This window comes from Chanodichthys erythropterus, chromosome 21 (assembly GCF_024489055.1).
Source record: "Chanodichthys erythropterus isolate Z2021 chromosome 21, ASM2448905v1, whole genome shotgun sequence".
In the NCBI taxonomy this organism is placed as follows: Eukaryota; Metazoa; Chordata; class Actinopteri; order Cypriniformes; family Xenocyprididae; genus Chanodichthys; species Chanodichthys erythropterus.
Window position 1 is genome coordinate 1,392,153 of NC_090241.1, and position 14,626 is coordinate 1,406,778.

General features: G+C 36.1%; 2 protein-coding genes across 7 annotated transcripts; both read right to left on the reverse strand.

Moving 5' to 3' along the window:
• Window positions 1-226: 226 nt before the first annotated feature.
• On the reverse strand, window positions 227-8,855 carry zglp1 (zinc finger GATA like protein 1). 6 transcript variants are annotated; one of them, XM_067373243.1, is made up of 6 exons: window positions 8,729-8,813; window positions 6,439-6,623; window positions 3,743-4,654; window positions 3,529-3,665; window positions 1,541-1,634; window positions 227-684 (listed from the first exon to the last, which is right to left on the reverse strand). In XM_067373243.1, exons 3-6 carry the CDS (start codon window positions 4,642-4,644, stop codon window positions 564-566), a joined length of 1,254 nt encoding a protein of 417 aa, XP_067229344.1. In that variant the 5' UTR covers window positions 4,645-4,654; window positions 6,439-6,623; window positions 8,729-8,813; the 3' UTR covers window positions 227-563. The 6 variants fall into 6 exon arrangements, with proteins under 6 accessions (XP_067229344.1, XP_067229349.1, XP_067229346.1 ...); XM_067373248.1 differs by having other exon boundaries at window positions 3,565-3,665; window positions 3,743-4,661; XM_067373245.1 differs by having other exon boundaries at window positions 3,556-3,665; window positions 3,743-4,661.
• Window positions 7,666-11,583, reverse strand: fdx2 (ferredoxin 2). The gene is made up of 5 exons (XM_067374510.1): window positions 11,397-11,583; window positions 11,263-11,317; window positions 11,079-11,185; window positions 9,770-9,857; window positions 7,666-9,118 (listed from the first exon to the last, which is right to left on the reverse strand). Exons 1-5 carry the CDS (start codon window positions 11,569-11,571, stop codon window positions 8,962-8,964), a joined length of 582 nt encoding a protein of 193 aa, XP_067230611.1. The 5' UTR covers window positions 11,572-11,583; the 3' UTR covers window positions 7,666-8,961.
• Between the last annotated feature and the right edge of the window lie 3,043 nt (window positions 11,584-14,626).

Below are 14,626 nucleotides of genomic sequence, written 5' to 3' on the forward strand. Positions count from 1 at the left end.
TTTCAGAACTCAAAGGTTCAAAAACACTTTTATGAACACTTTGTGAATCTTCTGATTTTTATATGAATCTACATACATGAATATGACTGATTCATGTCAAATTTAGCATACCGTCTTATTAATTATATAATAAAGTATTTATGTAACGTTTAAGAAAACACTGACAATAGAGGACTATAATAAATACAATTTAATATTTCATTCCAGCACAGATCACCCTCTGAACACAAACACATCAGATAGCCACAAAACAAATCAGAGAGATGACAGTGACCAAAGAAAATACATTAATCAATAAATAATTTAATTCATTAATAAATATGATGTCACAAACAAGAAAAATGGGTAAATTAAATAAGTGAACAATCAATAATCATGTACAGCACCAAACTGAACAGCTTTAGTCCGTTCGCAATAACAGACCCTGAGAATGATTCAGTTATTTGACTCATGAATCACAACAGACTCTCTGTTCATTCAGATGAAGAGTCACAAGTTCATCTCAGCACACAGAAAAGCTCAGATCTGAGAGCTTCAGCAGATGTGAAGAGGTAATGAACGTCCTACCAGCTGCTGCACTTCAGCTTCAGGACGTCGCCGCATTTCAGACACTTGGAGTTGGTGTTTGCTTCCTTCTTCGGGATGTTCCAGCACTTCTGACATCGCACACGATATTTCTTGTACCTGCAAAACCCAAAAGTGTGCGAACACCAAGAATAATAATTTACTACTCATTATTTCCAAAAATAGTGCTTTGCGTAAACTACTAACTAATAAACATGAAACGTGCAGGATGCATCAGACTTTTGTGTGACACTTTATTTCACAGTGACGCTGTTGTTACACATTCTTACTCTAGTAATAACTATAAATTATGCATAATTATAATCCATACCTTAACCCTATAGCAAGTATATGTACTTATTAGTACTTACTATAATTACACTGTAACAAGAACACCTTAAATTAAAATGTAAAAAAACATGCAAAAAAAAAAAGTGTCAACATGAATTGGCTTTCATAAGTCATTTTACTTCTGAACACTCTTAAAAATTATACCAATAGAAGAACCATTTTTGGTTCCCCAAAGAACCTTTCAGTGATCAGTTATAAAAAAATAAATAACACAATGTTTTTTCTTAGTGTGAAGAGCATTTTAATCTAAAAATAAGCTTTTTCCATTACAAAGAACCTTTTGTGAATTAAAAGATTCTGTGGATGTTAAAGGTTATTCATGGAACTATTGATGCCAATAAGAAGCATTATTTGTAAGAGTGTGACGTGAAACAATAATAACTGAAAAACACATGACTTTATTTTCTCCATGGTGACCTGATGGGATAGTGAAAGTGTCAATGAATAACATAAGCTGAAGGAAAGATGTGAAGTGAGTTATTGCAAAGATTTTGAAGAAAAAACATTTATTTCTTCAGAAAGAATCATTCACAATTAAGTCCCACGATAAAGATATAGCTCTAAAACTTGATCAATATACAAAAGAATATGAGAATACAGAGATAATACAGAGAAGTTTACGTACCTGATCCCACAGGCGTTACAAAGGGGCGTCCCGTCTTCAGCGTCTCTCCAGAGAGGAGTCTTCCTCGTACAGCAGGACGCACACATCTTAATCCCTGAGGAACAAACAGACGAGATCAACGAGCAGCACTCTTCACTTTCATCATAACCACAAAACTAATGCTCAGTGAGACCCTAAACTGAATAAATGCTTCCAATTAGATCTCCACAGTACGGAAGAGTCACGGGTCCATCCATCAATCTTCTTTTAGGATCACAGATGAGCGTGCGCTTTATTTACACATTCGCATAATTCTCAACATTTCTGCGGGTGGATATTCCACTAAAATAAACGGCTGAGGATTTGAAGCGACAAAAGCTCAATGTTTTGAATGCCTGAAAGAATTCTAAACCGTAACATTAAAACAAGCATGTTCTGTAAAGCTGATTTGAAACAATAGGTATTGTGAAAAACAGTTTACAAATAAATGAACTCAATTGTAGACAAACATATATACACTGCCCTCCAAAAGTTTGGAAACACCCCTGGCAAAGTGTGGTTTTGGACAATATCAGCATAAATCCTTATTTTTTGGTGCAAAAATGATCAATTATCAAAGACCAGCAATAATAATTTTCATTTTGATTACATAATAATGGCAATATATTCATGTCAAAGTCAGACATGCCCCTTTTCCAGCTGTGATGCTGGTTACTGGATTAAACTTGGCTCAGGTTTGTAAAAGATCTTTGGGTCAGCACACCTTAATATCTTCAACTATTGATTGCCAATTAAGTTTAGAATGCAATGAACCAATCAGAACCCAGTTTAGGTCAGAGAGCTGCTAATGCTGGATATACATGAATTTACAAAGGAAAAATAATTCTAAAGGCATTTATTAATCTTAGTTAAAGCTAATTTCAACATTTACTAATACATTATTAAAATGAAAAGTTGTATCTGTTAATATTCATTAATGGACCTGAGCTAATATTAACAATAAACAACTGTGCTTTTATTAAATAACTTTAATAAATACTGGAAGAAATGTCTAGCTCATTGTTAATGTTACTTAATGCAATAATCATTATTAATTAATGAGACATTATAAAGTGTTACCAATTTTATAATTATCAAATATTAATTTATTTTACAATACAACTATAATTCGCAAAACTAATGTGTCGTCATTTTTTATAATTAGAGTTAAAACTAATGGTAACACTTTACAAAAATTAACTAGTTAATATGAACTTCTACAACATTAATCTATATTAATATTAATGCACTGTGAACATGAACATTTTTGGTAACACTTTACAATATGGTTCATTAGTTAACGTTAGTTAACTACATTAGTTAACATGAACTAATAATGAACTGCACTTCTAAAGCATTTATTAATATTTGTTAATGTTAATTTCAACATTTACTAATACATCATTAAATGTATTGCTCATTGTTAGTTCATGTTAGTTAATCCATTAACTAATGTTTAACAAATGAACCGTATTGTAAAGTGTTACCACATTTTTATTAACTAACATTAAGAAAGGCTGCGAGAATATTGCTCATTGTTAATTCATGTTATTTAATGCATTAAAAGAACATATTGTAAAGTGTTACCAAACTAATACTACTACTAATAAAGTTGGTTTCAACATATCTCTGTAAAAACACCATATATGACAAATAACTGAAATATAATTTCTTGTGCAACCCATATATTAATAAAATAAATCGTCCTGCATGTCATGTGACCATTAACCAACATCAGAGAACCTTGAACATGTGAATGTGTTGATGAATTATTGAAATATTAACTTAGATTTTATGTAAAAAAAAACAACTTTAAAATGGCACCATTTGATCACTTAAAGTAGAAGCACACTTTCCTCATCAACACACGTGATTTGAGTAATCATTCATGTCTGGAGCACAAACACACACAGGTTTGATCAGTATGTGTACTAGAGCTAGTGATGAGCGACTGAGTGTGTGATGCACACCCTCTGGTGGATGTGTCTGGTACTGACTGGACAGACCGCAGGCGTCGCTCTCCTCCTCAGAGCAGCTGCTCCTCTGGCAGGTTTGGAGAGATCTGCAGCGGCTGCTCCTGCTCCTTCTCAAGCGTCTGATCTCCTCACTGAGCAGAGGAGAACACAACATCACTCTCATCTTACAGAAATATGATACGGCTCAATCAGAGAAGAGCAGCTCCACCTGTAATTAGAGGTGATGATCAGTCTGCTCTGATCCGTGTCGCCGTCCACTACCGGATACATGCTGAAGGTGACGCCCTGCACATCAGGGTCCTGCGGGTCGGGGCTCCGGGCGGGACGAGGCTGTTTCCTCTGCGTGCGCCTGCGGGCGTCCCATGATGACGTCTGGATGTCTTTATTCTGAGTCTCTATGAGATTATTGTTGAGGTCAGCTGGCTGTGATGAAGATGCATTTTCAGAGGCGTTCAGAGGGAGCCACGCACTCTCAGCATCGCGCTCAGACACTAAACAGGAAGTGAAGTCAAGAGGACAGTCACTTCCTGTGGATTCGCCCTGATCAGAACAGCCCTCGTCTTTGGACTCGACAGGCGTGTTTTCTGTCAAACACTTTTCACTGACGTCACTCATGTTTGTCTTTATAAGCTCAGCGAGATCATCGCTTTCTTTAGCTTCCTCCACATCCATCACAGGCTCAGAGCTGTAGACGACCGCAACTGAGAAATATGCGTTGGACGGGACGCTGCTGGAGGAAACAGCGGGACACTCGGGAGGTCTGGACAGCATAACGGCCTCTGTGCCGTCTGATGAGTCGAGATCAACCGGACCTCCGGACTGAAGCAGCCGCTCGCACTGCTGGTTGATCAGACGCATCACTTCCCATGCACTGCTGCGGTCAGACTCTCGCATTATGGAGAAAGAGCCCGTGAACTCGGAGTCTTGAGGGCCGGAGAGGATGAGTGAGCCGCTGTCTGGATTCTCTCCACGCGACGCTCCGGAACTCAAGCTCCCGTCATCTGCGGGAGGAGCGAGATTCGTGGCCTCCTGGAGCAGGAGGAGGATTGTGGACTGGGTGACCTGCTGGTGCTGCACATCTTCTGCAGGATCACGTGCATGAGAACTCATATTCCCTCATCTGTTTGCTGAAAAAGAGAGGGACAAAAACTGAGACAAGCATTTCTGAAGCTTTTCAAATATGGAATAATAGTATTAAAAGGGACCCTTTCACAATATATAATACAAGTGTCTGGTGTCCCCAGAATGTGTCTGAAGTTTCAGTTTAAAATCCCCCACAGATCAATTATTATAGCTTGTCAAATTTGAACAAAAACACGCCGTTTTTGTGTGTGTCCCTTTAAATGCAAATGAGCTCCGCTTTCCAGAAGAGGGCGGAGCTTTAACAGCTCAACAACAACAAAGCTGGAGAATCTCACGCAGACAAAATGAGGAAAGTGTTCAGCCTTACATTGTTCAAACCGGAGTCGACACTGATGGAGAGACTCAGGAAGAAGTTACAACTTTTAGACGTTTCTGAATGGTTAGTGGATAAATTGATGTAGTTGCTGTGGAGTTGATTCAACTCATCCACTAGCATGTGCCGTCATGTTCATCTTTTGTGTTGAATTGACCCTCGTTTGTGAACTAAAGTTAAAAAAGTGAAATCATAAATCAACCACCCTTTTAAAGGGATAGTTCACCCAAAAAAAAAAGAAAATTCTGTCATCATTTACTGATCCTCAAACTGTTTCAAACCTGTATGAATTTCTTTCTTCTGCTGAACACAAAAGAAAATATTTTAAAGAAAATCATACAGGTTTGAAACAACCTGAGGGTGAGTAAATGATGACCGAATTTTCATTTTTTGGGTGAACTATCCCTTTAAAAAGCCTCTTATGCTCATCAAAGCTGCATTTATTTAGATAAAAAAATACTGTAATAACAGTAATATTTAAAAAAATAATAATATTTCAATTTAAATCAGCTGTTTTCTATGTGAATATATAGTGAAGTCATTTATTCCTGTGATCAAAGCTGAATTTTCAGCATCATACTCCACTCTTCAGTGTCACATGATCCTTCAGAAATCATTCTGATATGATGATTTGATGCTCAATAAACATTTATAATTATTATCAATGTTGAAAACATTTGTCCTGCTTCAGATTTTTGTGGAAACTGATACATTTTATTCTTCAGGATTCTTTAGTGAATAGAAAGTTCAAAAGAACAACATTTATTTGACAGAATCTTTTGTAACATTATAAATGTGTTTACTGTCACATTTGATACATTTAATGCATACTTGCTGAATAAAAATAAGAATTTCATTTTCTTTAAATTGTTTATAAAACAGGTTTGTTGATTGGGACTTTCCCCCAGTCATCTCAATGGCAAAAAAGTGTCCCAATCAACCTGAATTCACCACTATATTCCAGTTCTTCTTATGTATTTTGGTAGTCACACATCTGTTCACTCACCATCGTAAAGACCAAAAGCACAAAAGACGGTCATATAGGATTATCCATGAGGTGTTTAATGCTATAGAAATTACATCAAATTACATATTTTAAAGACTCGCTCTTAAATCTCTGGGTTTAATCAGTCACGTTTAAATCTAAACTGAGGAAAATCTGTCAAAACCAAAATAAACTTTAAGTGATAATAAATTTGCCTATCAGCAACTCACAGTTTAGCTCTGCACTGTAATATTTCAGTCACAGCTCATAATTGGTCATAAACGTCAGAACTTACAATGTAACAGATCGACGAGTTTTCTCTCAGGAGTCGCTACAAAGTAACAGAAAATCTCCCGCGCGCAGCTCGAGCTCACGTTCCTCAGCAGTTTGACGTGATTCAGCGAGGTCAGAGGTTAAGATGATGTGATCGTGTGTGGTTATGAACAGATGTAAATACACTCACCACATGAGAACGAGCCGCTGTAACACTGTAGCAGGACTGTGGTGAACGGAATCCTTTCACATGTAATACAGACTGTCACGTGACGTGATGATGAGCAGGTGTTCCGGATCTCACCTGTCCTTCGGAAGCTCCAGATTCACTCAGAAAGTACTGATAACACTAAAGTTTTCCTTTGCTAACATGAACTGAAAATTAACACATTCACAATTTATTAATCTTAGTCAATGTTAATTTCAGCATTTTCACATGAAAATGCAAATTTGTATTTGTTAAATTTAATGCATTGTGAACATGAACAATAATTCTATTTTTACTAAAATTAACAAATAATGCCACAAAAACATATTGTTCATGTTAGTTAATGCTTTATCTAAGGATAACCTTAGTGAGACCTTATTGTAAAGTGTTTTATTTACTCACATTTACGTATTTGTATTTTCAGTAATACTGTATGAAGTGGATCTGGGAATTATGTTTATTCATATCAGACTCCAGACACACATAAGGTGACACATTACTGTTTATTTAATTCATCAACAAATTAAACAGGTCTTATTCATTATTGTATGAACCTTCAACAGATAGTGGTTTCTAAAGTGTGATGAATAATTTCATCTGTGCACACAATGACCTGAGCGGAGACAGGAGAAATGTGTGACGAATGACAGGTTTGTGTGTTCAGGGTTTAGTAATGAAGTGAACTTCAGAACAGCACAGAAGGACTGTTTCAGACGGACGCATGAACTGATCCATCAAACACAAATGACTCTTTCTGCAGCATCAATAACTCTCATGTTTTTCTCTACAGTTGCACACAGGAAAAATAAAATTTATGAAAACCAGAAATCATTTGTAATGTGGAATGCTTCTGTATTCTTTGGTGAATCTCATGAAATGCGTCATACTTCACCCCGAGAAAAAAAAAAAAGAAAGAAATAAGAAGTTATATTTTGCATGAATAAAATTAAGCCTGCTTTTAAAATGAGTTATATATCATGGTCATATTTATTGCACATCCTTCATTTTTACTTGTACTACCGTCAAATGTTTGGCGTCTGCAAGAGTTTTAAATGTTTCTCTCTTTTGCTCACAAAGGCTGCATTTATTTGATCAAACATACAGTAAAAATTGTGAAATATTATTCCAGTGTAAATCAGCTGTTTTCTATGTGAATATATAGTAAAGTGTAATTTATTCCTGTGATCAAAAGCTGAATTTTCAGCATCATTACTCCAGTCTTCAGTGTCACATGATCCTTCAGAAATCATTTAAAACATTTATTATTATCAATGTAAACCATTTTTTCAGGATTCTTTGTTAAATAGACCTCAAATCTTTTAATAGTAGTGTACTTTTTTTATTTGGAAAGAAATTAATATTTTTATTCAGGAAGGACACATTAAACTGATCAAAAGTGCCAGTAAATACATTTCTAATGTTACTAAAGATTTCTATTTCAAATAAAAGCTGTTCTTTTTAACTTTATATTCATGAAAAATAAAATGCACAAAAGTTCACAAAAATATAAAGCAGCACAACTGTTTTCAACATTGATAATCGCACACCTGTAGGTCATAGATAGGTGTGTAGGAAAGAACACTAGTACGGGAAAACAAGGAAAATCCCGTACACTATCAACTTGCAAATCCATAAAAAAGTTTTTTATTGGCAACGTTTCGATTGTATGATCTTCATCAGGCATCCAAAATGTTTGTTGAGCATCAAATCATCATATCAGAATGATTTCTGAAGGATCATGTGACACTGAAGACTGGAGTAATGATGCTGAAAATTCAGCTTTTGATCACAGGAATGAATTACACTTTACTATATATTCACATAGAAAACAGTTGATTTACACTGGAATAATATTTCACAATTTTTACTGTATTTTTGATCAAATAAATGCAGCCTTTGTGAGCAGAAGGGACTTCATTAAACAACATTAAAACAACCTTCAAGACCCCAAACTTTTGAACGGTAGTGTATATAGTGTATTTTGCACAATTCTCCTGCAGTACAGTAAGCCATCAAGTAAACTGCAAAATGTAAATTGCAAAACTCAGAAGTTAGTCATGAGAAACATATGTGCCCAAATGTCACAATGCCGAAAATCTTAATGGTCTCAAAATAGGCTCATTTTATTCATACAAAAGAAAAGAAACAGAGAGAAACAGGTATTGGATGTTGATGTGATCAGTGCATTTAAGCTAAAAAATATACTATATCTATAATGTTCTGTAAATCAGGTTATATGAAGGATAATGAACGATCGGAGTGGTGGAAATACCTGTGGACCAAATTCAGCTGGAGCTCAAGAGATCTGCGCTCTTCAGCTCACCGGATGAGAGCGAGAGATTCCCACACGGGCCGTTCATGTCACACACTTAACAAGCCTTTAACGACTATAAACCTGCTCACAGGAAGAGGCTTCATTTAGAGTCTGTATCCCACTGTGCTTTGCGATCTGTACCCCTGGCCTTTGGAGCTCTCGCTTAAACTCTCCTTTCCTGACCCCGGAGCTCAGTGAGGTTTGGGCACGTGACCGTCCACGTAGAAGTTCCGCGTGACCTTGGGCATCGTCAGCTCGATGCCGTCCAACTCCGGAGTCAGGATGATCTGGCAGCCCAGACGGGAATTCTCCTGCAGCATCGGCGCCATGTCCAACATATCGTCCTCCCTGCAGGGACAACACACGTGTGACGCTCGTTAATGATTGGTGAAGAACACCATTATGTAGAGCTGCATGACTCTGAATAAACTGAGAATCACTTCTGTGTTTAAAATACCGATCATGATTCTCCCACGATTCTGTATAATGCAATTTACTAGAGTTTGACAAAATGTTAATTGCTGCAGTCTATTTAAATGATTTTAATAAAAAAAAAATCCGTTTGAATGAAAGATTCAATGACTCACTCATTTCATTACTGTATGAATCAGTGTTTTTGAATGAATCTCTTGAATGAATGATTCAATGACTCACTCATTTCATTACTGCATGAATCAGTGTTTTTGAACAAATCTCTTGAATGAATGATTCAATGACAAATACATTTTTAACAGTCACTTGTCGCCTCCTACTGGTGTAACGATGTAATTGATCATCTTTTTTTTTTAAGTGTCAAGTCACTTTCAAAAGGTGATTTACTCTATTTTGAACACTAGTGTAGACAGCAGTGTTTATATCTGAACTATAAACTGTTTCATGCCTAGACATCTTTGAATCGTTGTCATTTAGTAACAAGATCATGTGGGTATTTGAATCAAAATCACAAACTTTTAACAGTTAATCGTGCAGCTCTACCATTATGCCTTGTATTCTACTTGCCTTTCTTCAGGTTCTGGAAGTTTATCGTAGTATTCGCTGTTCACGTACACGTGACACGTCGAGCAGGCTAGAGATGCTTCACAGGCCCCTGAAAACAGAACAACATGAGACACAGGCAAACAACGGCAGGGAATTTAGTAGAGACACTAGGGACAGAGTTGGGAGTAGGGTTGTCAAACATACGGACTTCGGTACTGAAATTTAAAAAAAAATGTACTGAAATGTGATACCAGCATTTCCCCGTAGCATTTTGAGTGAATTCTTACCTCTAACCTCTGATTGGCCGCTGTGTTCACACACTTAACAGATATGTCTGTGATTGGCTACAATGATCAACGCTTCAAAAACATGTTGTAAATAGACATGTTTGGCACTTCACCAAGCACTAACACAGATACACACGTGAGCGTTTGAAAGCAAGCGTCTATCAGCAGTATGTAAAAATGTCTTAAGTTACACTTACAAATTACTTCATAAAAAAGTATTCAGTAACGTAATACAAGCACCACAATATGAAAGTAATGTAATCTGATTACTTTTAGATTCCTTCAAGGTCACATATGTAAATAAAGTCAAGTAAGGCTGGATCCCATATGGCACACTTCTATGCACTTTCGGTCACAATTACTAGGACATACAGCGTAAGCGTTTTGAAGGATGCTGAAACCGGAAGTAAATTCAAGGCGATCATTTGTGTTTATTAAGCATATACAGTTGTATTTTTTTTTTAAGAAAATGACCGATGGTTTCTCTAGATCAGACTCTTATTCCTCGTCTGGGATCATGTAGAGCTCTTTGAAGCTGCACTGAAACTGACATTTGGACCTTCAACCCGTTGAACCCCAGTGAAGTCCACTATATGGAGAAAAATCCTGGAATGTTTTCCTCTAAAATTTCTTTTCCACTGAAGAAAGAAAGACATGAACATCTTGGATGACATGGGGGGGGGGGAGGGGGGGGAGAGTAAAAGATCAGGAAAATGTTATTTAAAAGTGGACTAATAATTTAGTGTTATCATATTTGACTCAAACTTACTGACTTTGCACACACAGGGCATAACATTCCCCCCGATTTTTTTTTTTTTTTTTTTAACCTAAGTTATGCTGTTTTTGCCAAATGTTGGATTCAGTCTTTTGTCAACTTGTTTTCTTTCAATTAACAGTTTTGTTTGTTTGTTTGTTTTGGATCTGGATGATCAAAAATCTATCACAAATACTAAAATGCTTCCCATCAATGTCAAAATCAAACCTAAGCCCTTGCAGATTATGAAGGTGAACCTTAAAGACACAGTTAAGACGTTTGAACTCACCTTCGAGCTCAATGCCATGTTTGTGCGCCAGGTAAAGAACATTATCGCCAACTTTCGCCTTGACAGGAATCCTCTGTCCGGACCGGTCGATATACACAACATTAACACTAGAGTAAAGATCACATACATCAGTCAGTCCAGCAACAGTTTGAGAGTCACGACACAGCAGGGTCTGTACACTCACACATGCTCGTGTCTGTCCTCCTCAGGTGAGCTGCTGTCTTCACTCTGACACACACCTGACACACACAAAAACACAGTTACGCAAACTACTAATACGCCATCAGGGGTTGAATTGTGTATGTGTGATAAACGCACCGATGCTGGTCTGCAGGCGCCTGTTGGGAGCTGAAAACCCATCGACCGCTCGTCCAACCGCGACTCCAGTACAAATCTTTAACCGGTGAAGCGGACAGATGCTGCAGTCCGGCGAAACTCGGACGAACCGCTGAGTAAAACTCATGCCCGCCCGGACAGCTGCGGACGCCGCCATGATACTGTTTTGATCACCTGACCTGTGTTGGCCAATAGCGAACGAGGCGTGATGACGTGATAAGAAGACGTCAGCCCGCATTAGCCTCATATGGCAAATCTTTAAGGAATTCATAAATTCCATTTATGATTCAAAAAATTTGAAGGCTGCTAAAACCATTCAGTTATGCTCTATCTTTAATGTATTTATTTGAAATTCCCCCTGGCCCTGCTCTTGTCTTATCTGATATGTTTGTATTAATGAGTCTATTTGTTGTGTTCTTATTCTTTGTATTGTATAGATTTAATAAAGAGAAAAAAAAAATAAAAAAATAAAAATCTTTAAGGAATTTAATTCGGTCATTAAAGCTATTCCTCTTATTCTTGTTCATCTTGTTAAAAGTCATATTCGTTATAACCCTACAATAATGACAAAACCAAAATTAATTTTAAATGGTCTTGAACTGATTGATAAAAAATGCAAGAATAAACATATACTGTTTTCCAAAATCAAAATAAAATAACACCTAGTGGAAAATTCTTTTGGAACTCAATATTATTGATAATATTAATTGGAAGGCTGCTAATTGGTTAATCCCCTTTAAATACTGTATCAATAACAAAACTAAAGAAATGCATTTTAAAATTTTGCATACCATCTACCCTGTTAAATCAATAATTTCAAGATACTCTGATATTGATGATTTATGCTCCTTTTGCAAAAATGAGAAAGAAGCGTTAACACATTTGTTTTTTGATTGTAAAGTTACCCACATTTTTTGAAAGAAAATGGCAGAATTTATTTTTAATCTAGTAAAAGATAAATTCTAATTTTCTTTAAAGGATATTATTGTGTACTATGAAAACAATGTTAACAAAGGCCTTGAATACACTGTTAACTTACTCATATTGTTGGCAAAATTGTATATACATAAACAAAAATGCTTAAATTCATCCCCAATATTAAGGGTATTTTTAGTGGAATTTGATTGTTTTATATCTTCTCTGAAATTGTTAAATAACAAAAAGTCATTAACATGCTTAAAATATTATGATTTTATTTTCGGATCCCCTGTTACTAATTAATATCACACTTTGTATTGCACTGTCTTATGCTATGCTCTGTTTGTAAATTGTTCTATTTTCATTAATAAAAGCCTCATAAATTAACAAAAAAACCTCATATGGCAAACCTTTCAATTTTTTTTTTTTTTTTTTTTTAAAGAGTTAGAAGTAAATAGAACTGGGTTTCTTGAGTCTCTTAAATAATTTATATATCATTATTATTATTATTTTTTAAGATAATAGTTTTCTCACTCTCTTCTTTTCAGCATCTCCGCTGTTTAAATAATCTAGTTTTTACTATAAATGTTGTGTTTTATGATGTTCCTCATTTAGGCCTATAAATTGCTTTAAGTAAAAGCATCTGCTTAATGAATAAACCTGAAACTAATAAATAATATTAAATTGTTATTGAATACATTTGAATATATGCAAATGTAATAAATGCATTTTTGCTTTGTTGTATTTGTGAATTTTTTTACCATGAAATTTTATGATTTTCTTTTAAAGTTAAAATTAAATGGAAGGTGCACTAGTCTTTTCTTTCCTATTCTGTCGTATATCCGAGTGAAACGCTTTGCAAACAAGAACAAATGTAGGGCGGGGCTTGATTTTGTCTGTGGGGAATTGATTGGATGGTTGTGGTTTGCTATTGGTGGATCTCATGTGAGTGACAGGTTGCCCCGCCCTCGTCATCAGAGAAGAGATGCTGCAAGAAGAGGTATTCTGATTCAAGATTACGAGGAGCATGACGTAGGATGTAGGAGCATTGTGAGCTTAGATGCCTCTCGCGGTTTAAACAAATAGGGCTGTGCAACAAACTGAAGCTCTTCTCCTCATATATCGAAATCAACCGACATTTCTCTTTAAAAATTCTTTAAACTTCTATTTCACGACCCGTGTTTTGTTTTGCTCTATCCTCTGAGCTTCCGCGTTCGTCATCATGCGTTGGTTCAAGGTTTCTCTTCCACCATAAATCAATGCGTACGGCAGTCTGCAGGAAGTTAGTATTACAGTTTATAAAGTTTTAAATATGGATATTTTTCATACACAATGGCATCGATTCACTTCAGAAGGCCTTTATGAACCCCCCAGAGCCGTGTGGAGTACTTTTATGATGTGAGATGTTCTGTTTAGGGCTTCAACTTTTCACCAGCCACTCACTGCCATTGCAAAGCTTGGATCAGGCAGGACATTTTTAAATATAACTCTGACTGTATACGTCTGAAAGAAAGAATATCCTATTCACCTAGGATGGCTTGAGGGTGAGTATATCATGGGATCATTTTCATTTTTGGGTGAATTATCCCTTTAATGGTTTACTCGTCTAGTGTTATTTGCAGCATCATCCGCCAGAGGGCACCAAACAGCTAAACGTGTGAATGAAAGAGCGTGAAATTTTAGATTTTCATCTACAACTCTATTAACACACTCACTATATGCTTTACTAAACCTCTGGTTTACTGTTCCCTGTGTCACAAGCTCTTTATGATCAGTCACTTTGCTACTTTTGATCTTATTAGGCATGTCATGATTTACAGTAATAGTGGTTAACTTGGTATGAGGGAAGACACTGGTATGAAATTGTATCTACTGTAGGTTTATCATAATCATCATAAATTAAACTTTATTCGCAACAGCAGTTCCTATATCAATATCCTAACCAAAAGAATATATACCATAAGCTTTTCTTGAGATCTTTCTGCCTAAAAATCAGAAACAGTGTGTATTATTTTTGCACATGTTGTTTTAGATCACGCATATTCTCACTCGTTTCTTTGAGGATGTTATTAGATGAGCTATTGAATGGTCTTCACATGTCTTACCGATCATTTTGTATTTTAAAATGATACAGTAATTCTAATTTCAAGAAACATGTTCTCACACCAATACACTGAATTTTATTGATACATTTACTGATTACATTTATTGATACCAGCGGCGTAGTTTGCGGGGGGGGGGGGGGGGGGGTGGGGGGGGGGTAACCCCTCCAATATTCAAATCTATCAGTTACA